The 25,948-nt window shown below is 37.0% G+C and overlaps 3 protein-coding genes across 8 annotated transcripts in view; 1 reads left to right on the top strand and 2 right to left on the bottom strand.

Moving 5' to 3' along the window:
• The window catches only part of kif20a (kinesin family member 20A), a 31,550-nt gene extending 25,163 nt beyond the window's left edge, over positions 1-6,387 (bottom strand). Inside the window, exons 1-6 of the mRNA XM_079586595.1 lie at positions 6,057-6,387; positions 5,547-5,730; positions 3,448-3,570; positions 3,230-3,349; positions 1,349-1,487; positions 1,046-1,221 (exon numbers count right to left, since the gene is read on the bottom strand). Coding sequence (XP_079442721.1) covers positions 1,046-1,221; positions 1,349-1,487; positions 3,230-3,349; positions 3,448-3,570; positions 5,547-5,720 — 732 coding nt within the window. The 5' untranslated portion in view covers positions 5,721-5,730; positions 6,057-6,387. The remainder of the gene's footprint in view (positions 1-1,045; positions 1,222-1,348; positions 1,488-3,229; positions 3,350-3,447; positions 3,571-5,546; positions 5,731-6,056) is intronic.
• A 3,866-nt stretch (positions 6,388-10,253) lies between these two features.
• LOC306984104 (uncharacterized protein) lies at positions 10,254-17,708 on the top strand. 2 transcript variants are annotated; one of them, XM_079585140.1, is made up of 9 exons: positions 10,254-10,451; positions 10,577-10,608; positions 10,902-10,977; positions 11,120-11,211; positions 13,518-13,616; positions 14,407-14,621; positions 14,707-14,770; positions 15,419-15,768; positions 16,157-17,708. In XM_079585140.1, exons 3-8 carry the CDS (start codon positions 10,947-10,949, stop codon positions 15,455-15,457), a joined length of 540 nt encoding a protein of 179 aa, XP_079441266.1. In that variant the 5' UTR covers positions 10,254-10,451; positions 10,577-10,608; positions 10,902-10,946; the 3' UTR covers positions 15,458-15,768; positions 16,157-17,708. The 2 variants fall into 2 exon arrangements, with proteins under 2 accessions (XP_079441266.1, XP_079441265.1); XM_079585139.1 differs by having other exon boundaries at positions 11,120-11,215; positions 13,504-13,616.
• The window catches only part of lipia (lipase, member Ia), a 14,145-nt gene continuing 4,457 nt past the window's right edge, over positions 16,261-25,948 (bottom strand). For all 5 annotated transcript variants that reach the window (XM_079585122.1, XM_079585123.1, XM_079585125.1 and 2 more), the window contains exons 4-12: positions 23,915-24,285; positions 22,074-22,182; positions 21,002-21,103; positions 20,726-20,815; positions 19,857-20,024; positions 19,689-19,778; positions 18,248-18,356; positions 17,981-18,154; positions 16,261-16,583 (exon numbers count right to left, since the gene is read on the bottom strand). In XM_079585122.1, coding sequence (XP_079441248.1) covers positions 16,499-16,583; positions 17,981-18,154; positions 18,248-18,356; positions 19,689-19,778; positions 19,857-20,024; positions 20,726-20,815; positions 21,002-21,103; positions 22,074-22,182; positions 23,915-24,285 — 1,298 coding nt within the window. In that variant the 3' untranslated portion in view covers positions 16,261-16,498. The remainder of the gene's footprint in view (positions 16,584-17,980; positions 18,155-18,247; positions 18,357-19,688; positions 19,779-19,856; positions 20,025-20,725; positions 20,816-21,001; positions 21,104-22,073; positions 22,183-23,914; positions 24,286-25,948) is intronic.

The following is a 25,948-nucleotide window of genomic DNA, read 5'->3' as shown; positions in this document are numbered from 1 at the left end:
CGCTTTGTGCCGCACTGTATTGGGGCCTTTCATATCATAATACAGTGACGCAATGAACGATTATTAATAGCCTTTCTAGTTCTGTACTATCATGTTGCTGCCTCATTAAACCGATGTGCTATACATTTAAAACATGTCTCAATTTTATAGTAGGCTATAAAATAATGAATCTTTTTTATTTGTGTTATCTTGTTTTTCATGAATGTATTTTACAACAATACAAAGAGCAATGTGTAACGTTTTACCAAATTTAGTGTTACACTTATTCTAATATTTGTTCCTCACTAAATGTTTTTTCATGTTCAGATTTAATACAATTATTGTGCACTTGTGATTTTTCTAAACTAAATTGTATGCTTAATTATCCACTATTCTAGTTTATAATAGCATTTATGGTCTTTTTTTTTTTATCGGATTGGTATTGGTATCGGTCGATACTCAGAATTTTTGGTATCGGATCGGTTCTGAAAAAATGGTATCGGTGCATCCCTATCAAGGAGCGACCCGTTTGTGCACTTTCTGAAGATTTTTTTGCACTGTGAATTTGCACTGTCAGTTCTGTTTTTGAATAAAGGGTTGTTGGGAATGAATGGTTTTTTTTATTTTATTTTTATCCGATTAATCGAAAAAATAATCGACAGATTAATCGATTATTAAAATAATCGTTAGTTGCAGCCCTAATCCACTGTAAAAGCTTCTCGGGGCTTATTGCTTTTTTAATGCATGCTTAGTGAATGAGAACCAATGCCTCTCTTTATGAATGGGCCATTGAATCATTGGTTCACCCGATTGATCGCTCAAAAACGAAACACTACCAACTGCATTCTACAGGCTACATCATGTACTGATTTTTTGCCCTGTATCATGTCACCAATGACCTTTGCAGGTCTAGGGCGGGTGCATTAAATATTTTATACGTGCTATTCTTCCAGAACTACTTAAATTAAAGTGTTAAATACACAGCTCTACTAAATGCACATCTCTAAGTATCGCTTAGAAAAAATTTTATTCAACTATTCTAATTATTTGTTACTCCTCTCTTTACCTCTTTCAGCAAAGCATCACGACGCATTTCCTCAGCACGGACCTCACCGGCGTCCAGCTTACGGACCTCCATGCTCAGTACGGGCTTGAGGTCCATGGCGGAGTACAGTCGCCCAGACAGCTTCAGGAATACAGACACTAACGCCCGCGGCAGAAGACCTGCCTCTCCACCTCCCCCTGTTGAATCACAGTAACACCAGTACTTGCATTACTTTAAGAAGCAATAACATTATCCAGTTTTACATAAATGTATGCACCAAACCAACATGCTGAAATCCAGAACAGTGTGTTATGACCATCTTACCCTGTATGGTGTAGGTTTTGCCCGAGTTGGTCACACCATAAGTATAGAGGAGGCGGTTTTCTCCACGCAGAACATCTCGTACCATCTCCCTTATGGTGTGATCATAAACCTCCTGCTGATTGGTTTGTGGTCCAAAAATCTGCACAAAGAATTTTTTTTTTACGTTGCTGCATCCAGGGTGAAACTTGTCAGTAAAAAGTCAGAGAACATTGTATTGGCCAGTGAAACTGGGGGAATGAATTAAAAAGTAACTAGGTGCACCTTTAGGTTTTTCAATGAAATGCTATATTTAAAGGGGTGGTTGATTGCGATTTCACTTTTTTCATTTTAAATAGTGTGTAATGTTGCTGTTGGTGCATGAACAGTATCTGCAAAGTTGCTGCGCTGAAAGTTCAACGTGAGCAGATATATTGTCTTTTAAAAATCAGGAAGTTTAATGCCTACAAAAACGACTCGAATGGGACTACAACGAGATACTTCCCGGGTTTTATACGTAGCTAACCCATACATTTACATCAACCCTCCCTCCGGAATATGCAAAAAATGGGGCGTGGCCATATTTCTGCGGCGTTGTGGAAGAGGAAGAATTATAGTGGAGAGCTGTAGCCATGCCGTCGAAAGTGTGTTATTTTCACCCAGCTGTCATGTCTTCTGTGTTCGGGCTTCCAATGGACGCTGTAGTTCGTCAACAATGGCTACAATTTCTGTTTTATTATGTTTCTGAAAATTACAATCGTAGCTCTCTGTGCTGCGCATTTTACGGAAGACAGCTTCCAGAATCTCCACGAATTCAATGCCGGATTAAACAAGAAACTGTGACTAAAACATGAAGCAGTTCCAACTTTAAACCCAGAGGCAGTCGTTGTTGGGCCACAACCTGTAAGTAAGACTTAATAATTTTAACTTTGCATGTATAATTTCAGACGTAGTTTTAGTTTTATCAGGGATGTAAACGAATGCCAGCGCTCGCGTTATAGCCACTTAATTATGCTATTTCGTGTGTCTATGACAAACGCGTACAAACATTTTGAACCTGCAATTTGTAATTATGTACTAATTTTGTAAATGTATTTTCCATGTGTACTTTATGAAGTAATTTTTCGATTTGATGAAGTACGTAAACCAATGCCAAAGCTGTTTGTTTATGTAGCCAGTTAGTTTGATGCTATTTTGTGTGCAAGACAAACGTGTATAAAGTAAAAAAAAAAAAAAAAAATGTAATCGCAACAGCAAACTTCAGCTGCGGTGTTACTCAGTCATTTATTCAGTTAAATGTTTAATCAGGAGAAACCCGTATCTCAAAAGCTAACAAGTTTCAGCAGTGGCATTTTCAAGTAACAGCGTATCGAAATTATGATATAATAATTGTAGAATAGAATAATAATAATAAAAAAAATGTACAATTCAGAAACGTTTTGTAAGAGCTGTGTTTGGGGAGGTTCTGCTTGACTCTCTTTATTGCCGCTTTCTGGGTCTGATTCTGACTCAAACTGTACGGCAGTATAGAAACCATTATTTACATTTGACCGGAGCACATGCAACTTTCGCCCGTAAAGGTGATGGGCGTGAAGTTTCCGGACAACGTGCACTGCGCAGTTTAGCCAACGTGCACTGCGCAGTTACGCACCGGCCCAACTAACCAATCTGAGCCCATTGCCTGTTTCTGAGGGAGTGGTTTCATAGAATCAGGAAGTCAACCGGTCGTTCAAATGACAGAGGAGAAATCAGCTTACAATAAAGGTGAAATTTATGAAAAATAAGGCTAAAAAAAAAAAAAAAAAAACGAAGACATGTTATATTGCACCCCATAAATACAATCATGCAAAGAAAAAAAGCAGTAAACCACCCCTTTAATGATTTCCTTAATAATGGATGCATTACCTTGGTAAAAGTAAACTTGTGCAGGCTTTGAGAGACGCCTCTCTCGGCACTCTTCATGTTGCGGGAGTCTTTTGGCGCTCTGAGAAGCAGACTGTCCTCAGATTGCACATTTACACAACCCTGAACAGCACAAACATTACAATAAAGATGTCATTGTTTGCCAACCAAGCCATTCCTTCCTTGAAAAAGTGTTTCACAAAAGTGTCAAATTCCTTTACCTGCTCATCTCCCCGCTCCTTCTCTGCCTCGGTAAGAGGACGGATCCGCACGAAAACCTTCAGCTTCTCTGATCCATCATCAGAGCTGCCTCTTCTACTGACATCACTCTTGATCTGGACAGGCTGCCAGTCACACAGATGAAAGACCCATTAACACAGAACTGAGGCATTATACACTAATAGGTTTTCGTTTGAAAACGCATCTTTTTCTCTTCAGTCCACACACTGAGTCCGTGTTTTTGTCAACAAAGACAGAGGATTATAAAAATGATCGTGCCAGAAGTGAGAACTTTATTATGTCTGCTCTATCGGGTTTCATCTCTTGAGCTTTTATTACATTTTATGCATGCGCAGTAAGGAGATTTAAGCATTTTCAGATGTTTTAGTGTGGATGATGAGCAACATTTGCAGAACAATTGATGCTTGTGGACGGGGTGCTTTTTGAAACGGTTTCAAAAGTATCCGGATTTATGTAGCCTGAATCTGAACAAAGCCTGAGGCGAGGAACCATTAAGCAAGCAGTTTGTGTAGACTGGAGGAAAAACACATTACTTACAGCGGTCCTTAATGAAAAGAATTACTGTGAGGGAGCCGCTTCTGGCAATGTGACAATCTGAGACATAGGAGTTGACTTAACAAACAGTAAGCATAAGCCCAGGGCAAGTAGGGAAAGCTGATTTAACAACACAGTATCATGTCCTATCATTTCTGCGATGTGGAAAACACAGAATCCAAACTTTGTGCCCAGTGTAGACAGCCTCAAGCTGCTGCAGCACGACTGACAACTGTCTCGTCCGGTGTTGACACGGTCAGCATGATTTCAAAAACAACACATTGCAGCTCCACATCGCCTCTTATTTAAGACAAACAAACTAAATGAATACCCTGCTAGTCAACTGGAGGAGATGCTTTCTTTGTATTTGATAAATCTGTGACGGGAGATGTTTAAAAAGTAGAGGGGACAATATCAAGCCAAGCAAAAAGTGGTGAGGACACGTGCCACCCATCTCACCAGCAAATTAAACCTATAATTACTAGTAGGTATTCCATTTTTAAATCGACTAACATTTACTCATTAGATTTTAGTACTTATTCCAATAGTAAAAAAAAAACATTCCATTGTTAGTGGTTATAAACTGACAAGTAGTCATTTGATATTGGTACCCATTTATTACTTGATGTCAATTCCAGTCATCATCACTAGTAACTAGTGATACACAAATTGTTGCACAACTTATTTGTACTTGTCATATGTATAATAACTAGTCAGAATGGCTACTGTAGTTTAATTACAAATCTTACTAGTAAAATTAAAATCGAACAGGTAATGATTGGTATAGATACTACGATCTAATAAATAAGTACTAAAATCTAACGATTAAGCCCCATATAACATTCACTGAGATTGTAAGCAGTAACAAATGAAGTTACTTGTCACTACTCAAATAAGTGCTTGCACAATACAAATTAAGTCACAAATAAAAACTAAAAAGTACTACCAAGAGAACAATAGATGTTAGGAAAATCTTAAGAATTATCCCCCGGTTTCACAGAAAAGGCTTAAGCCTAGTCCCAGGCTAAAATGCATGTTTGAGCTGTTTCAACTGAAAGCAACTTGCACTGGCATATCAATGCCATTGTTTTGTCTCAAGATAGACACCAGTAAAAAAAATTCCTAAGGCATGTTTCTAAAAGCTACTAATCCTGGCTGTGAAACCACACCTAAGTGTTCAAATGGCTTGCCACAAGATGTGATGAATCATTATGTTTTGCGCATCTGATTTCAAAGCATGTATACAATCCACGTTTCTAGTAACGTTATAGATAATAAATAACACTGAGTCAGCATGTGACAATCAACAAGTTACTGTCGACAAAAACATGACCAATTCTACCAGATTGTGCTACCAGCATCATATTCATGAGCTTTGAGGCTTTATTAACGTCTATAACTTCCCCTACCCTAAAAAAATGCAAACCGTGTTGGTAGCACAATCTGAGTTCGTCACAACACCTGGACCTGAGCCTGCAGATATAAAGACTAACGTTATTTGTCAGTCAGAGCATAAGTTTACGGTCTATCATAACGTTAACGTTACCTCTTTAGTGGGTGTTTGCGAATCTGCAGCAGGGGTTATGACGGAGATCTCTGGCAGAGGAGACACAAACCGTGGACATCTTATGAGAGCTCCAATATCAGCAGCTGTGGACTCAAACACAGCTCCACACTCTTCCTCATCGGACAGAACACCGTATGGAGACGCCAGAGCCATTATGACAGACCTACAAATGAAAACATGGACAATTCTACACTCAATAAACGGATACAATTTTACTGGCAGGACGTTTATGAATGGAAACCTAACGTTACTTATAAACAAGTCAATCGGCAAGCTAACTTAGCTGCACACTTCAGTTCAAAGACGCTGGTTTGTGCTAGTTGTTAAACAATTAACTTAGCATTATGACATGATTAAAACCAAAAGACGAGAATAGATGAGCAATAAACCGCATTTTGACAGGAAAGTAAAATGTATTTAACTGACCGGAAGCCTTGTTTGCTCTTTGCAGCTAGCATAGCATATTTGAAAAGACGTGTGCATTCTCACCTTTATTTATGATGTCCTCAAGAGGAAAATAAGATCCAAATGTGATTTAACAGTTATGTAAATGACTCCTATACAGTCAGCTAAGCTAAATATGTGTCTCGCAAATCAGAACATCTAACCTAAACACAGTTAACGTTAGACCTGTAACTAAACTAAACTCGTCTGTCCACCTGCATAGTGTATAGCTCTCCGACGGTTACTGAAACGACAACATATTCGAACGCCGCGGTCTGTCCGCTCCACCAATCACCGCACACCAGAGCACCTCCGCCCAATTAGACACGACGGAGGAAATACTTGGCTTTTGATTGGTCACCACCATGTCGGCACTTCCACTCCCGTGAAGGTGTTGCGTAATAGCATTTTTTTTTTTTTTGTTATATAACAATGTTATATCGTCCGTTAGGTGATCTGATATTCGCTACTGTAATGAAGATGAACGTAACTTTTAATAAGCAGTGGACATTCCCGACTTTAAACAGATCACCATTTAAATGGTTAGGGCGTTTGCATTGTGACTTCAGATATAAAAACACTGACTCGTTAATGTTTCCTCATTAAAATCTGTTGATTTTTCAATAGAAAGTGAGGGAATACTTTTTATGACGCCATAAACAATCCACACATTTATAATGATCCGTGATTGTACCCCTAAAATCATTTTGTACAAATTTCCTGAATGCAGATAGACCCCAAGCGGTGCTCAAGCACCAGCTCTTTTGGCAGATCTGACTAATAGTGCCCTTACATTATTGTTAAATTCTCAATGGTGATTCTGGGCATAGCCTACTGCTCAAAGTGTTTGTGTAGATTATGCATGTTTTTTTTTTGGTCGTATAGGCCTATGGGTCTACTCAAAGTTTGCACTGAGTTAAGAGTTTTGTTTTTGTAAAAAATAGTTAGTTTCATAATATTAATTAATTTATTCTTATTATTTTACCTTTACTTCTCCACTTGCATTTAATAAACAACCTTGGATGATATTTGTGAGTCCTGAGCCTTTCTACCAACTTCCCTATGGCTATTTAAGACAAATATTATTTAATATTGCTGAATCATCCTAAATGCATTAATTCATACCAACAATCAGTTTTTATATATATATATATATATATATATATATATATATATATATATATATATATATATATATATATATATATATATATATAGATTATATAGAGATAATACCAATGGTAGGCTATTTCAAGGCTTTTTAAAACTGTCAACATTTTCCCTTTTTTTTTTTGTTATTAAAATTTGATACATTTTCTATAGGCTAGGTCTATTACTGCTTTGGACAAGCACCCTGTGACGATCTAAATATAAACGTAAGCTGTGAAACTAAATGATTATATCGAAGGAGAAAAAAATAGATTTTTTTTCTAATCATAATTTCTATCTAATTTATTTAGCTATTGGTTCATTATTATATTTTTATGTGAAGAAGGTGCGATTTGTTCTGGCTTCAAGCTGGGTGAGATTTCAAGCTTTCAACTTACTGTTTTTGCCACTATACTGGCACATGCCAATGAAGACCGGATGTGCCAAATACGCATAGTGACATATGTGCCATATATGGGCTTCTGTGCGCCAGATGCCATCACTTAATGTTAAAACTGCTACTGTGTTTTTGGGGCATTATTCTGCAGCAACAATTTTTAACATTTTTGGTAGCATTTAATTTAGCATTACTCTTTAAGTTGGCTCTAATGCACAAGTTTTTGAAGATAAATCCTCCTCGTTTTTTTACTGTCCTCCTCCAGAAGGCAATTTTCTGGGACATCTCATGTCTCCTATGGCAGCAACCTCTATCTCTGTGGCACATTTTTTCTGAGTTTCTTCGACTCCGCTGTATTTTCGTACTTCTGAATCAGTCTTTCGACATATATCGCACTTTGTGCCAAGCCGTCTTCTTTCTCCTCTTTCACTCGGGGCACTGCGCCACTGCGTGGAGGAAACGGTGCCAAACTCCTGACTATAGAGTTGGGGATGAAGCCATCAGGAGCGATAGGCCAGTTAATTTTCGGTCGGGTTGGCAGTTTTATATCCGGCAGTTTGGTCGGTGGACGCGGAGGATGTGTTTCTTTCACCGTTTTCGCCGGCGTCAGGACCCCTGTCTTCTTTCTGCCGCAGGACCCCCGATCCGATCGCTGCCCGTTCGTCTGAGCCCTCTGTGCACATTGAGCCATCTTAACCGCCTTTTTGGAGCACCTGCTCACATCGGACTTCTTGCTTATGTCCGGTAATTTCGGTGGGCGTGAAGAGTTTTTTTCTCTCGCCATTGTAATCGTGATTCACGAGAGATAAGCACTTGAGGAGCAGCAAGTTAATATTCCCGAGCTGTAGTTCGTAGGCTAACGTTAACAAAATCGTCGCGAATTGTCTGCGAGCGAAATGCTAGTCCGTTAAAATCCGAGAATGTGAGCGTCATTACACAATCCAAAATGTTACATGTAGCCTACAATCTTTAAAAGTAAACAAATCGTTTAAAACACGAAGCTGCTCTGCTGCAGAACACAATGACCATTAAAATTATTTGGTGTCGGCCTATGCCACATACACCAAATGTGTAGGCCTATGTATTACGCAATTATCGTATTAACGATAATTTATCGTTAATAAAAGTAACGACCTTTTGCAAAAATGAATTAGGCTATAGGCCTATATTGGTCTATGTTTGCTTGGCCTACATATATTAGGCCTAAGTCTTCCCAGCTTTCTATACTGTCAAAAATAAGAGATGAGTTGTTTCCCAAATTATGCACTGTAGCCTACTTATGCACTATGTAGGTTATATTTAATTTTATATGGTTATTTTGTCATTTAACATTGGAGTCTCTGATTGTGTGAACATGCACTACTCGCACTCTTTATACTACAAAACGTCAGAATAGTGTACGTGAAATACAGGTGTGTAATGTGAAAGACTGCTCAGCCTCAGCCAGAGAAGGGAGTATCAGAGATAAAAGAAACATCAAGACAAAAAAAGTTAGAAAAAAAAAGAACTGAGCAGTTGTTTGCTTAGCCTACTAAGGGTGCGTCTCGGTCAGCTTCCTAGTTCAGTAGATCATGAGTCAGTCATTTTAAGGGCGGTCTCTCACAAAATCCTATCAGTGTTCTGAAATGTTTGCTCCCTAAAAAGTCCCACAATGCACCGTGAAAACCAAGGAGCATCAATGCTCACTATGTCTGCATCCAAAATTGCATACTTCCCTTCTATATATAGTAAAAATAATAATAAACAATCTTTCATTTTCCTTGAATCCCTCCCTCGTCTGGCTTATAAGCAGTGTCTGAAACTTTGTATTTTGAGCACTTCTTGCTTAGTTTGCCTTTTCATGATGACACTTGCTGTATTCCTCATTTCATTTGTAAGTCGCTTTGGATAAAGGCGTCTGCTAAACGACTAAATGTAATGTAAATGTAATGCAGTAGACAAAAAACAGTATGTGACAAAAGAAGTAGGCTATGTCCGAATTCACATTACTCAAAAAAGAGCTTGTTCCAGCGAGATTCTGAAGTGTGCATACGATGGACACTTTACTATCCCATGAGGCCACAGGAGAGGATTTATGAATGGCATTGAAGCTACACTGATGCTAGTAGGTCACATGATAATGACATCATGGCACATGTAGTATGTCCAGATTACATTCTACTCACATTCATATAGAACATACTTTTTTAACAGTAGTGAAGTAATCACTTAACTCAAAATAAGCACCTACTCAAGAGAGTATGAGATTTTGGACGCAGCCTATGTTCCCTTAACGGAAGTTCTGGAGTGCAAAACATAAATCACGTCAGCTAACTCACTACACATAATGACACGCAATAGATGTTTAAAAAATCTGTCAACGTCCAGTTTGACCAACAGTTCTTTAATTATCTAGGCTGATAAATAAAGGCTAAATAAAAATGATAATCCCAGAAATCCCCATCATCATTCGAAGAGAGACAACGGACTGTAAGGATATTAATATTCTTTATTATGCATGTCGCATTGCCAGTGAGTGATAATATCAGAGACAAACATGAGTCAAAAAAACTAAGTTTAAGTTAATTACCATCAGCCCTTTTGGATCGAAATGGTTCACTTTATTATTATTCCACAGCATGGAGAAAGAATCTGTGGGACAAATGCAAGAGACAAGTGTTTGGGACATGTGTATGACTCCAGTCCTAAGTCTGATTGGTGTCTTGGGGGGCTCCATAAAAGGAGAGTGTATTAGGAGTCAAACAGGCTCCTGGGAAGAGAAGAAACGCCACAGTGTCAATACAGAAGAGCTGAAGAACACCATCATCGTGAGAGACAGAGGATGAGTGTGGAGAAATGAGAGTTTGGGAGGTATTGCTGTAGTTTGGAAAGTTACGGTTTCATTACAGAGACAGGTGAGTTTGCTGGGCCAAACCTCTAACCTCACAGTGTTTGTTGGACTTTGGAACTACAATAAGTTTTAGATGCTTTGGTTACTTTAAAATAATGTGAATGTCTTATTTTATTTCTCTTTTCCCAGATCGTCTGTATTTCTTGGGCCGGATCAGGCTGGTGAGTGAGATATTCTGTCCTCGGCTAAACTTAGTCTCGACAATAGTCACTGTCATGATGGTGTACAATTACAACACAGTGAGCAGTTGGTGTGATAACTTGAAGGAACTATATATAGATTCATGTAGTGACCACAGTGCTGACAAGAAGGTTAATATAGTATACAAAAACAAACTTGAATCGTGCAAAAGCTATAACGCAAAGGGCTGATATTTACAGAAGCCCCAATGGATACTAAAATGAGTCTTGAATTAAAATATTGTTTTATATTATACATCTAAATTATTATTTAGATTGTTTTCGTCTCAGATCCATGAGCCCCTTCTTTTCATGTTGCCATGGGCAACTACAACGCCGCACTTACAGCTGGTAAGACATCTGATTCTCTGTTCCTTCCTTTATCTACCAAATACACAAGAGTCCTGATGTATTTTAACTGCATTTTAAACTTTAAACATAGATTTTTTTTGCATTCATTTTATTTCACACATTTTGCATCTCGTCATCCCAGATATTGAAGATTTCAAGTCCATTGTGTCGACTCTAGAGAACCAGCGTATTCTCTCTGAACACAACAGACTGGAGAACACACTCTCAGTTAATGTCAGTAAGTGAATTATTAGATATTAAATTACTGCATGAACAAGACGTGGCAATTGAGTTATCATAAATTTGAGATTATAGGGAAAATAATCAGTATTAAGTAAAGATTACATAAAGGTGTGTATTTACCAATGGCAAACAAACCTCTTGAGGTCCACATAAGATCATTTCACTCACTGTTACTCCTGGGAATGTGTAGACAGAATGTTTGTCACGTTTTGACGGACAGAGTCTGTGTCAGGATGTCCTTGAGTTATATTTATCTTTTCAGTGTACAGCTCAGTACATTGCAATGACTAAGTGTACAACAGTGGTTTTTAGAGTGGCGTGAGGCACTGAGGCATTTAACAACAACTTTTGCATTCTCTCGCAAAAATGATTGCTTTCCTCCGAGAAGCTTTGCATATCGCAAAGGTTTTGTAAGCGAACGCAAAGTGTCTCGGGCAAAGTTTGAAACGCAAAGTTTCTTGGGCTAACGCAAAGTTTCTCTGGGGAACACAAAGTTTCTTGGGCTAATGCAAAGTTTCTCCGGGGAACACAAAGATTGCAAAGGTTTTGCGAGTGAACGCAAAGTTTCTCCGGGGAACGCAAAGTTTCTTGGGCTAACGCGAAGTTTCTCCGTGGAACGCAAAGAATGTAAAGGTTTTGTTAGCAAACGCAAAGTTTCTCGGGGAAACAAAGGTTTTGCGAGTGAACGCAAAGTTTCTCCGTGGAACGCAAAGAATGCAAAGGTTTTGTTAGCGAACGCAAAGTTTCTCGGGGAAACAAAGGTTTTGCGAGTGAACGCAAAGTTTCTCCGGGGAACGCAAAGTTTCTTGGGCTAACGCGAAGTTTCTCCGTGAAACGCAAAGAATGTAAAGGTTTTGTTAGCAAACGCAAAGTTTCTCGGGGAAACAAAGGTTTTGCGAGGGAACGCAAAGTTTCTCTGAGAAACTTAAAGGTTTTGCGAGTGAACGCAAAGTTTCTCCGGGGAACGCAAAGTTTCTTGGGCTAACGCAAAGTTTCTCCGTGGAACGCAAAGAATGCAAAGGTTTTGTTAGCGAACACAATGTTTCTCGGGGAAACATAAAGGTTTTGCGAGGGAACGCAAAGTTACTCCGGGGAAAGCAAAGGTTTTGCTAGCGAACTTTCTCAGGAAAATGCAGAGGTTTTGGGAGTGAATGCAAAGTTTCTCAGGGTAAGCGCAAAGAATGCAAAGGTTTAGCGAGAATTGCACACATAGACCAGTTCTTAGTCATGTAACTTACACTGAAAACTGGGACCCACAGCGCTTGATCATTGGATTTACGCAAATCCTTTCACTTAAAGAAGTGTTTTCTCAACTTTGCATATCTAATCATCCTTCCGAACACATTAATTATTATTTGAGTTATCACTCAGTGAGTTATTTATTTAAGCATAACTGTCTTTGGAAGGCTTTTGTCTTTCAAACACATTAAAATGTACAATTTCAAGTAATTTCACTTTTACATTCATTGCAGGGATTCCCCAGATTTGTCGTTAGCTGAACTTCTTCAACCTAATATATTTACTTAAAGTAGTAAACCCTTAGATTTTAAGTTAATAAGTTAAATCAATACTAAACTTAACTCAATAATAATAAAATAAAGCTAATGGTTCTCTGATGTCTGTTAATGATAACATGATATGCAGGTAAACAAATATTTTTTAAACTTTTCAGGAAATGTTTTATTTTGATCGTTTTTTATTGAAAATTATTTATTTTAAGCTTTCATTCATGAACCCCTGCAGTTCCATCACAAAGTCTAGGAAACCCTGATATAATGTAATATTTAATGCACTTCATATTGTTGATAACAAAGAATGGTTATATTGGTTAATGGTTAATATTCTCTTTCTCTTTGTATTTTTATATCAATATGGTTCAAGATTATCCTATTCAAATCAATGTGATAAACGAGTCAGGTCAAAAGTAATCTAAAAGTAATCAAAAAGTAGTCTCAATACATTAGATTACATTACTAACTACAGTTTTTGTCATGTAATTTGGAATCAGTAACTGACTACAATTTGTATCTACTGAATATTATCAAGATCAAAAACAAGAACTCACACAGGGAATGTTTTTATATCGAAGAGAGTTTGATACTTAAATCAGTTTCTATGGACAGTCTGTGTTTATAGGCTATTTGTTATTCATGCTAAGGGATAAGCTTTTCTGCAAATTGTGTTGTGTTTGAAGGATGAAACCATTAGAGATAAGATAAAACTGAAGTTTAGAGAATAACATCTAATCCTTTATGAAGATATTAAGTGTGTTGTACTTATTAGTGTTCCCTTTACAGGAACAAGCAGGACAGGAAATGAATGAAGTGAATCAGGAACCAGACTTGCTGGCCCTCAAGTTTCTTTATAGTAACACAGATGAACCCAAAGACACAAAAGTAAGTTTGTTACAAAAAACCTGTCTGAATGCTGTTTTTTTTTTTTTTTTTGTGAGTGTGTAGATTTTCCTTACCAAGTGGTTCCCAAAGTTTTTTGTCAGCCAAACCCCTCAGAAGTAAAATATTGAAGTACCCCATAATTTTGCAAGTAAACAAATACAATATCTAATCTTTCGTAAGTGTTTCATTTTGATTGCCATATATGGCTGGCATGTCTGTGATATGACATTTCGGTTCATATGAAAATGTCTCATATTGCAATTTGTTTTTTCGTTTCAACTGTGTGTTAAACTCAGAGCTTGCAGAGATGCAGAGTTTGTGAGAAGCAGCATTTACTGTGAACCGTTCCCCTCTGAAAACATGATATTATAATCCACATGCGTGTAAATGAACACAGTGCCGTTCTTCACTCATGAAACATGAGTTCAATCTAAATCGCAGCCTTTGATTTGATAATTGTGATGCTAACCGCTATTCTACATTTTGAAGTTTTTATACATTTTGATTAATTGTATAGCCTCATTTGTATATTTTAGTGTTACATTCAATTGAATTAATAATAACTTTGCGAATCCCCATTTGGGAAGCCCTGCCTTATCCTTTTCAAAAAAAAAAAGGAAATGTGTAGATTAAAAAAATCTTAAGCTTTCAAAACTGTATTTTTTAGTGCTCAGTGCTCATCTTCAGGGCCCCTATGGGGCTTTTTGGGGCTCCTGGCATGTGTGAGGGCCCTAGAGGACAAACTGCTCACAACTGAAATGATTAGGATTGTCCCTTTAATTTCTTTTAGGAACCTGTCAGCAACTGTACCTCTGCTCCTGCACCGGCAGTTTCCTCCTCTTCATCTTCTGGCACAACAAGCACAATCTCGCTCCCTGCGTATCTCTCGGCATTATTAGCAGCTAAACCCCGACCGGCCCTTCAGGGCCCCGCCACCCTGGAGCAGATGAGAGCAGAGCTCCGAGATCTTCGAGATGAACTGGACACGCTGAGGACTCAGCAGAAGTTAGTGCGATATGAATGCATGTAAACTAAATAAAAATGTTTCCTATCCTTATATTTCTGTAAATGTAATGGCACTGTGTTTCAGAAAAGAAATCAAACTGCTCATGAACGAACTGGATGAAGAAAAGAAGATGCGTTTGTCACTGCAAGTAAGCATGAAGACGAGTCAAGAGCCTCTAGATGTTAACTCTTTATACACAATTTCACTCATTCCCATAGAACTTATTTAATTGTTATGCTTTTTTACATTTTGAATAATCTTTAGTGTGTTATGTTGCCGTTTGAGCATGAAAAAGGTCTGCAAAGTTATAAAGCACAGTCACTCCAAAGCGAGATATGCTCTATATCTGTGCGCACTGTTTCTGAACTCCCCGAAACGCCACGACTGCAGTCTTGAGTTTGCTTCCGGGAAAAAACACGTCATAATATTCCGTAATTCTGACTAAGGCATACGTAAAATAAAGGGACGAGGCCTGGTTGAATTGTGTAAGTAATGTGTTGAAACTCACTGTTATGTTAAAGGGTGTAACATTTCCCAAACACGCTCAAAGCAGTTGACCAATCACAACACACTGGTCCAGCCGATCAATCAGAGCACACTGCGCTTTTCAGAAGGAGGGGCTTCATAGAGACAGGAACTAAACTGAGCGTTATGTGAAACATTGTTTTTTTTTTCATTCAAACATGAAAACCTATTCTAGTAGACCAGAGCATAATAGGTCCTCTAACATGAAGATGTGTGATAATTTGACAGTATATATCACTGACCCTCTCACTTGTGCTCGATTTCATTTCAGATTGAAGTAGAACGCCTTAAGAAACACATGTCCAAGTGAGCCAATTCTGAGGTATCCATCACCTGATCAAACCACAGATACGCCACCGTGAGTCGAAAAGAGTGGAAGCGAAAAACTTTCGGACGGACTCTTGGGAATTTGTATCAAGATTCATTGTGAAAATATTTTGTGCTGCTACATGGGTAATATAAAAGAATGTTTTGGGGGAAGATGACATCAGTCTATATAGTTTCAATCAAATTCATTTAAAGGATAATTCCGGTATTTAACACCTTGAGTCTATATTGTAGTTTGTTTTGGATGAACAAGAGTGGTGGACAACATTTTTTTGACAATGGTTCCTCTCTCGAGTTTTTGACTGTAAAAGAATTGGCCTTGGACCCATTTAACATTGGAGTCAATGGAAATGGGAATTTATTCTTGTGATTGTAAAACTGAATATTGATCCTTCAGAAATCATTCTAATATGCTGATTTGCTGCTCAAGAATAATTTCTTATTATTATCAATGTTGAAAAATATTTTTGTGGAAACATGATGTTTTTTTCAGGATTCTTTGATAAATGGAAAGTAAAAAAACAGGACTTTTTGTAACAATGAAAACAAATATTGATTTGATCAATTAAAAACAAAAAACTTCTTACTGACCTCGAACATTTGAACGGTAATATATAATGGAATGTATTAACTTTCCTATTATATTCAATTACATTGTACATTTTGTATATGCGGTGAGCAGAAAGTGAAGCATATATGATGTAAAAAAAGTGGTCCTGCAAGAAAAAGAATGGGAACCACAGCCCTAGATTTTAAGTTAAAACACAGACAGTAATACCATACAAAAACAAGAAACATATTTATTTACATTACATAAAAACAAACAGGCGTAGCTGGACCTTCATGAAGAAAACGCAACAATAGTCAGTAAATGATCATTCTGACGGGACAAGCCGTCAAAGACAACATGTTGACAAGAAAAACAACTTTAGATCATTTTTAGTTAAAAACTACAAATGACAGCTATGCCGAGGCAGGGGTCACAGTCTTGAGTCGGGAATGTCCTTGCTTGGGAGAGTCTGGATCAAAAGTTCGAGTCTTCACAAGGAATCGGTCTGAACGTCACATCTTTATTTTTCTCCAGCAGAATATCATAGCGACACAGAGGCCTGTTGAAAAGCAAAGGCAGAGTTTAATGTGACATTTAGTTCAATGAAACCATAAGACTATCCTTTGCTTTGTGGCTATCAATTGTACACTGGTCTTGGTTTCTATTCTGTTTGAGATGCGTGTTGACAAGCATGAATTTAATCTTTACGTCATGAAGATTTCATGTGAAGGAAACTGCTCTGTTTTGAGAGTATTGCTGATTTCATTCTTATTGGAAACGAGCGTTTGAATCTAGCCTGTGACATTTCCTAATCCCATGTTTGACGGCAGAGACGAACAATATATAATATTATTTTATGATACCTTTTCCAGGATTCTTTGATGAAAAAAAAGTTAAAATAATGAAAAGCATTTATATAAAATAGAAATCTTTTGTAATAATATACATCACCGGTCAAAAGTTTGGAGTCTGTAATTTTCTTTCTTTTTTTTGTTGCAAGAAATTAATACTTTTATTCAGCAAGGATGTGTTAAATTGATCAAAAATGATAGGAACGATTTATTGTTAGAAAAGATTTTTAAAAAACTTGAATCAATAATGAATCCTGAAAAAAGTATCACAAGTTCCCAAAAAATATTAAGCAGCCCAACAGCTTCCAACATTGATAACAACTGAGTATCAAATCATTTATGAAGGATCATGTGACACTGAAGACTGGAGTAATGATGCTGAAAATTCAGATTTGATCACAGAAATAAATTATATTTTAGTGTATTAAAATTGAAAAACATTATTTTAAATTGTAATAATATTTCACAATATTACGTTTTTTTCTTTCTGTATTTTGGATCAAATAAAGGCAGCCTTGATGAGCATAAGAGACTTCTTTCAAAAACATTACAAATATTTGCGTTTCAAAACTTTTGATCGATACTACACGTATGTGTATATATAATATATATATTATACAGGTGCTTCATAATTAAAAAAAATTTAATACTTCAAAATTCCATTTGAATTATTTTAATGAAGTAAACATATATAAACATACAATCTAAAGAACCCTTTTCCACTATAAATAACCTTTTGTGCAATGGAAATGATCCATGGATGAAACCATGCCAATAAATAACCTTTATTATTGTTTTTTTTTTTAATGATGATTTATGATACACAAAGGGTGAAAAAAAGAGAACTAAATAAATAATAAAAAAGACAACAAAAAGGTAATGATGGAAGTAGTAAAAAAAAAAAAAAAAAAAATACAGTGGAAAACTGAAATATACTAAGACAGAAACAAATAGTACACTTGGTAGTATGTGCGTTTAGAACTGAATTCTAAATATAAATCCGGGTGAAGATGTATAATGAAATCTACTAGCTGGAATGAAAAGGGTTAATCAGCCAAATTAAGAGTCTTAAATTTGAAGAGTGTGCAAACGTTTGAGAACACACCTGAGGTTGTTCTGTAGAGGAGTCAGGCGAATGCTCAGCAGCCGTAGTTTCGTACGTGGCCGGAGTCCTTTTGCTGGACAGAACTTCAGTGTGATCTCTTTTACAGGCTGGATGTCTCGGTCAAACTGAGCAAGAAGACTGGTCTCCACATACTTCTCAAACGTTATGGATTTACTAGAAAAAAAAAGGATGAGAAACATTAGCATAAACCCAAATAATGAATCTGATCATGAAAATGAAGGAGAAATTCGACTTTCATGGACTTACTGGTTGAGCTCAACTTGTGTCTCTTCCTTTCCGTTGTGTAGTTTAATTGTTAAATATCCCCAATGCAATTTCTGGTTCCATGTGACAATATCAACCTTATAACCGAACTCTGATGGAGTCAAAGATTAAATAATGAGTGTTTTTACAGAACAGCTGAAATGCAAAACTAGAAACAGCATTTTTAAAATACTACACTACCAGTCAAAGGTTACAAATAATAATGACCATTTTTTAACGGACTGTCATGTTTGTGTTATGTTTCCATAGCTTCATTACCCGGTTTCTGTTTCGGATTCAGTCACTTTCACTTTCCATTTTACTCATGTATGCAATGATGGTGTGCGTGTTTGTTTAGACTACGTGTTCGTGATTGAGTTAAATAAAACTTTTGTGCACATTCATGCGATTTTTGATTCTAGTCCCTGCTTTCTAGACAAAGACCCTTTAGCGATGCGATAAAAGCTACATGCTAAGAAAGAGATATTTTTCTGTGGTCACGAAACATTTCATAGATAGATGATCAATACTGAGTGTTCGCTGGACAAACAATTGATTTTAACATTAATTCAGCTACATCAAGTTAATTCTATTAACTGATGCAAATGTTTATGATTAATAATTCATATTTCCCCTTTAAGCTCATTTTCTACATATAATTGTTTTTTTTAAAGAAGTCTCTTATACCAAGGCTGCATTTATTTAATCAAAATAAATTAATTTTGTTAATATAATTATAATGTAAAAGAACTGATTACAAGATCCTTCAGAAATCAATCTTTTTTGCTGATCCTTTATTGAATAAAGTTCAAAATAACTTTTTGTAACATTAATAATGTCACTTTTGCTCAGATTAATGCATCCTTGCTGAATAAAAGTATTCATTTGTTTTTGTTGTTAATCTTACTTACCAAAACGTTTGAATGGTATTGTTGTATCACTGTTTCCACAAAAATATTAAGCTGTACAACCGTTTTCATTGATAATAATAATAAATGTTTCTTGAGCAACAAATCAGCATATTCAAATGATCTCTGAAGAATCATGTGACACTTGAGTAATGATGCTGAAAAATCAGCTTTGCATCACAGGAATAAAATATGTTAAAATGGAAAAACAGTTATTTAGCAAAATAATACTGTTTTGCTTGATTTTTTTATCAAATAAATGCAGTCTTGGTGAGCATAAGAGACTTCTTAAAACTTTTTTTTTTTAAATTATTCCACATTTTTGACTGGTAGTGTATATAACACTGTATGACCATAATAACAACAAGAAATAATATTAACATCGACCATATAAGACTATACTATATTGTACTATTGTATAAAAATGTCACAATGCATGACTAGTGAAAGCAACAACAAAAAAATCTTATTAACAAATCTGGTCACAATTGACAGTAATAAAGGATGTAACTGAAATGCACAAAAAAGTTGCTCACTGCAGAACGGAGGAGCTTTATTTGTCTGGAAATACGTCCTTGTTTGTCCAAGCCGGACCAGTGGCTCCCTCCAGTGTACAACATCGTAACCTAGGCAATGCAATGAAAATGATGAATGTTTCAGAATGGGCGATTCAACTCAGAGTTTACTCGGTGTTTGGAGTTTACCAAAAGCAGGACATCCATCTGGCTTAAACTTCCCACAATCCATGCACTTCCCATCTAGGAAGTCTGCGTAGGATTCACAGGGGTAGGCAGTAATGGGACAGGAGCCGTTCACAGAATTCATGTAGAGAAACACCGACCTCTGATGGTCACACTTGAAATACGCTGATCCTGAGGAAGATTACAGAGGAATTTTGTAGGTCAAAGGCTCACCGGCATGGGGCAAAAGGCACAAAGTATTGATACAAATACTTTTAGACATTAATAAAAACATTATTTTAGCTAGTTTATACTTGTTCAAAACAATCACTTTAGTTTATTTTGATAAAATGTTGTTCAATATACTGCCATTAAAATATGATCATTTTAAAAATACAGAAACAAAATCATTTAAAAAGTATTTATTCAGTTATTGAAAAACTGTGGCTTAAATTACATTGAACGAAACTGAAAATCATTAACAAGAGCTTTGTCTCAAAATATAGACATTCATTTTATTTTAGTAATCGATTCTGATTTTACTACATAAATCTACAACATTTTCAAAAACATAAGAAAAAAAATGTTTTCAACATTGCTAATAATAATGAATGATTTTTGAGCAGCAAATCAGCATGTGACACTGAAGTCTGGAGTAATGATGCAGAAAATTCAGCTTTGATCCCAGGAATAAATTATATTTGAAAATATATTCAAATAGAACATTTTAAATTGTCATAATATTTTAATGCAGCTTTGTTGAGCATAAGAGACTTCTTTTAAAAACATTAAAAGTGTTATTGCCTTGCCTACCTTCAAAGAAAATAAATATACATTTTTATAATGACAATTTTATTTTTTGGTTACATTATTAAAATGATATAAAAGCTGACCTGACAAGATGGTTCTGGGGCATCCTGGCTGGTCTGCTCCACCGTTTGCATAGTAGTCGATGTGACCCAGGAGATTGCGATAGCCCAGTGCTACAAGACAATGGTAACAATGAATTAGCCAGACCTAGATTTTCCATTTTTATGTTATGCATTTGGCGTTTGCCTTTGCAAATGTCACATCTACAATGCGAGACTCTGCTGTGAGTGGTTGCTAGGGTGTCACTTCCTGAACACCACGTCGATATAAGTCTCAATGATGTGTGAGAAAAACCGCACCGTCCATGTCTGTGTGTAGAGCTTCCACAAGCTGGGCATCAGTGGGGTCTAGACGTTCACTGGGAGGACGACCATTAAACTCTGGCCCTGCTGGATCCAGCGCTGATTAAAGCAGATGAAAAGATCATAAAGCAGATGAAAATATCATAAAGCAGATGAAAAGATCATAATACTGAAACTGATAATAGCTTAAAGCAGGGGTTCTCAACTCTGTCCCTTTTAGCTCCAATCCTGATCAAACTCACCTGCCTATAACTTTCAAGAGCAGCGTCCCACTTCACCTAATTATTATAATACACCCTAAAAATATGAACTTTATATGTGAAGAAAAAGTACATACTTTTGTGTGTGTGTGTGTGTGTGTGTGTGTGTGTGTGTGTTTGTGTGTGTGTAGCAGAAGAGTAGACAAGCCTTAGGACATACTATCACGTCATTAAAGCGCGTCTTTAATGGACACTGTCGCATATTTACATAGATCCTGTCACCGTAAACTGGCCTGTCAATCATCTTTTCACAGTTAACATCCTCCACCTTTCATTTAATATAATTTCCTAATGTATTGGAGAGAAAAGAAAGCGGTCAAATGGATCTAAAAGTTCGCATTGCTGTTGCAGATGAAAACAATAAAAAATAACACGGATAAGATAACAATAAATACATTTTAGGTTATAAATTAAAGGTTAAATGTGGATCATTAGTCACTCAAGCTCTTTGACCTTTATCTAAACCTCTCTACTTAACCATCGGTCGCACTGTCGCACACATCCGCCGTATTTGAACACTTTTTTTATTCGTGTTTGTAGTTCTGAACTGACTCCTCCTCCAAAGCGCAATGGGTTGTGGGCAATATTAGCCGTTAGGGTGTGCACAGATCCACACTTTTGAAAATCTACCAGAAACAGAAGACCATCCGGCGACTTTTGGGACACACTTATTCTAATCTCACATGCTATTTAGGATGGTAAGTCCCAAGTCCTTGGTTAGCTTGTCCAGGTGTTGGAGCAAAACTCTTGAGGGCCAGAGTTGAGAATCCCTGGCTTAAAGGTTTAGTAGGTGAATGGATGAATCTCACCTGTTATCCTGCCAATTTCCCCGTTAAATTCGGCCCCGGTGAAACCGGAAATGTGGGCTCCTAGACTGACACCAATCAAGTGAATGGAGCTCAGGTTTGCCCCATTGGTCTGTAACGTCAACCGTGCAAACACTAGTTAGGCAGCTATAATTACATGGGAAATTGAGAGGCCACACAGCATAAACAATTACAATATTTATAAATTAGTTTTATTTTGGTTAACATTACGATTTAATAGTTGTTAGCTTTTCATCCATTTTCATCCACTTTCAAAGAGTGGAATAAATGTTCTCTCTTTGCATTTTTATGTCATTATGCTACACGATTATTCTATTCAAATCAATCTGATAAATAAGTTAGGTCAAAAGTAATCTAAAAGTAATCAGATTACATTACTAACTACAATTTTAATCTTGTAATTTGTATTCAGTAATGGATTACGCCGGTTTGTAAGTAATCTACCCAGCACTGCATATAAACATGAGTATTATGGCCCCAGATATAAGGATTGCATTAAAATAACCTGAGCAAGTTAACGATTAACGCAGGACTACAAAATGCCCTAATGATTCACCTGTGCACAAACAAACCTACTGCCAATGGGCAAGACTCCACATTAATGACCACAGAACCTTAAAGGGCTCAGATGGTTTTTCATTCATTTTTTTCCCCTGAGGAAGTTTTTTAAACTCATGTTGTTCAAACACTTTTTACAATCCCCTTCGTAAGCTCGAACTTATTTGTGAATACAACACCCACATCTCAAGATCCAACCAATCAAAGTCCCACCATCGATTTTTCCCACTCAATACAAAGAAAATATCTGTTGGTTCTAGAACTAACGCTCAAACTAAAATCATTTTGATTTCATGGGGTATCCATGAAGACTTATTTTAGTATTTGAATGAATTAGTATTGTAACATTTTTGTAGAGTGTAAAACTATCCATAACGGAGTCCAGGAATGTATATAATGTATGTATCATTGTCCATCAACAAATATTCCATAATTGTTGACATCTAGCACACCAACAATTTAGGCTCACCTATTTATTAAAGGGATAGTTCACCCAAAAATTTAAATGATCCCATAATTTACTCACCCTCAAGCCATCCTAGGTGTATAGGTGCCGTTACCAGAAGCCAGTGATTATGGTTTATAAAGTTATAAATATGGATATTTTTCTTACAAAGTCACATCACTTTGCTTCAGAAGGCCTGTATTAACCAACAGGAGTCGTATGGATTACTTTTATGATGGATGTATGCGCTTTTTTGGGCTTCAAAATCTCAGTTACTATTCACTTCCATTATAAAGCTTGGAAAAGCCAGAATATTTTTTTAATAACTCCGATTGTGTTTGGCTAAAAGAAGAAAGTCATATACGTCCTAGGATCATTTTCGGGTGAACTAACCCTTTCATTTCCAATAAGCCCACCCAGAATTTGGCTGTATCTGAAATCACATATTTACCAACTATACAGTAGCGAAGAGTAGTATGTTTGAATTCACACACAGTACTTTTAAATAAAAGATTATGTAAAAAGTTCCCGGATGACCTACTACTTCCACTGAGATTATGAAGTGCGCATCCAGTGGACATCTACTATCCCATGAGGCAACAGGAGGGTATTAGTGAAGCAACACAACTGATGCTGGTAGGTCACATGACAATGACATACAACACACAATCATACTATATAGAATGTACTTTTTAACAGTTGTGAAGTAATTACTTATTCAAAAGTACCACCTACTCAGAGAGTATGCACAGCCTATGATCAAAAACATACTGGTATACTTTATTAGAAAAATGATGTATCTGAGATTGCACTTTTTTACCTCCATTTTCCGGATGAGCTCAGTTATATTTGCAGCAACCCTGGGTGTTTTTTTCACGACTTTCCAGTAGTTTAAATTGGTTGCACCATCGTTCCAATCCACCACAATAACGTTCATGTCCCTGCGGTTGAGAAGGAACTCCGCAAACTGGTAGATCCACACTGGTGGTGTGCCGGTGGGCCGGTACCCGTGGATGATGAAGGTGGTGGGAGAGCGGAGGTTGAAGTGAGGATTGCTGAAGGGCTCTTGGTGGGAGAGCAGATGACCGCAGGAGATGTTGGCCCGTGTGTAAAGCAGGAATCTGACATTCAAAGACGTCCCCAAAATGGAGTCTTTAAAGTTAAGGTCTGTCATTTGCTCACAATCTTGAGCTTTAGGGAGAAAGTAAATCATGTTTTAAGGATGGCTTCTCTGCAAGTCTTTGTTTAAAAAAACAACAACTTTAGTCTTATTTAATTTCATACAAGATACATCTAATCAATGCATTTATTCAAATGAATGATATGATTATTCTAAATATTTCAGAGGAGACCAAGATCCATTGCTGACTTTTACATTTCTACATTTGAATAGAACACTTCATATGGACTTTCGGTCTTGTGGACTTACAATGGCTGCCGCGTGCGCGTGTCCGTTAAGTCGGTGAGACCGTAGGGTGTCCCATTTGTCATTTTAGGTCTCAGAAGGGTGCTCGAGTAGCCTGGGAAAACCCAGACCACTTCCGGCAAATTTAGATTTGCTCTGCAAGTGGGTCTGGCAAAGAGCCCATTGAAACCCATTTCCAATCCGTCGAAATCGCGGCACCAATCAGAAACGTTGGGGCGGGCTTTACACGATGACGACAGAGCATCGACGGTGACGCAGATTTTGTACATTAAAAAGAGTGATGCCGCCGTGGAACATCACTCGTTCGAATCAGCTATCCCGTCCGTTTCAAGCGATTTTAAATTGTCATTTTCGTTAAAACCCGAGAATTGCTGAGAGTCTCAGATGTTTCTCCATCGCTCTGCATACGTCATGTCCTTCATCGCTCTGATTGGTTTTAGATCTATCCAATTGCGCCCAGAGCCATTTGAGCGACGTCCGTTGGTGACGCCCCTGTGGAAATGAATCGTCTATGGAGCTTTGCCAGACCCTAACTCAGTTACAACTGAGAGTGGTCTGGGTTTTCCCAGGCTAGTGCTCGAGAGCTATGAGGTCGATTTGCGCCCTCAATGTGCAATTTTGCCGAGCTTGCACTGATGTGAGCTCCGCAGTAGACTTCTTCCCGACAGTCAAAGCGGCGTCACATCACGAAAGTGCGGACTCAGAGGAAGACCGCGAGTGCTTAGGGTGCCATTTGGGACAGGGCCTGGGTCTGAATGTCAACTTGGTTGTGACTGATTTGGTTGAAGGAAACTTCAACTTAACTTTAGCTCTACCAATATATACGGTATATATATATATATAGCTCTACCAATATATAGGCCTACCAGTATAAAGCAGTTTCCTTAAAGGAGTCAGTGTTTTTGAATGCATTGGTTGAGCGAATGATTCAATGACTCACTCATAATAACAATCACTTGTTGACACTTACAATTTGGTATATTGATGTAACTTCCAGAAGGAGTCACGGAAACATTTTTTTTTTTATAAAACAATATCAGCTTTGTTTTTAGTAATTACAACTTTTTTCTCAGAATTGCAAAGCTCATGCCTTACAATTCTGACTATATAACTCGCAACTGCACGTTTATATCTTCTGAATTGTTAGATATAAAGATGTATATATTTTTTTTTTTGTTCCGTGTCGGAATCCAGCTAAATAAATTAAATTGATTAATGTCATTTGATTATCATATCATGCATAGTTTATTTTAAAGATAGCACAAGCACACTTTTCAAGCAAAACCAAGAATTTTTAAAGAGAACTGACTTCCATTAATGCAATAAAACTTGACATGTTGCTTATAAGTCATTTTTAAAAAAGTGGCTAGAAAAGCTGTGTTGGAAATGTTTGGCCACTGGATATCAAATTACCACTGGAATCTGTAA

This window comes from Phoxinus phoxinus (genome assembly GCF_949152265.1).
Source record: "Phoxinus phoxinus genome assembly, chromosome: 17".
Classification (NCBI taxonomy): domain Eukaryota; kingdom Metazoa; phylum Chordata; class Actinopteri; order Cypriniformes; family Leuciscidae; genus Phoxinus; species Phoxinus phoxinus.
The sequence above is the reverse complement of the archived record's forward strand: the minus strand, read 5'-3'. Positions and strand labels throughout refer to the sequence as shown.

Coding starts and splice junctions, on each gene's coding strand:
- LOC306984104 (XM_079585139.1), top strand. CDS start 10,947: ATGGGCAACTACAACGCCGCACTTACAGCTG. Junction 14,622..14,706: donor ACGCTGAGGACTCAGCAGAA/GTTAGTGCGATA, acceptor ACTGTGTTTCAG/AAAAGAAATCAAACTGCTCA. Junction 14,771..15,418: donor AGATGCGTTTGTCACTGCAA/GTAAGCATGAAG, acceptor ATTTCATTTCAG/ATTGAAGTAGAACGCCTTAA.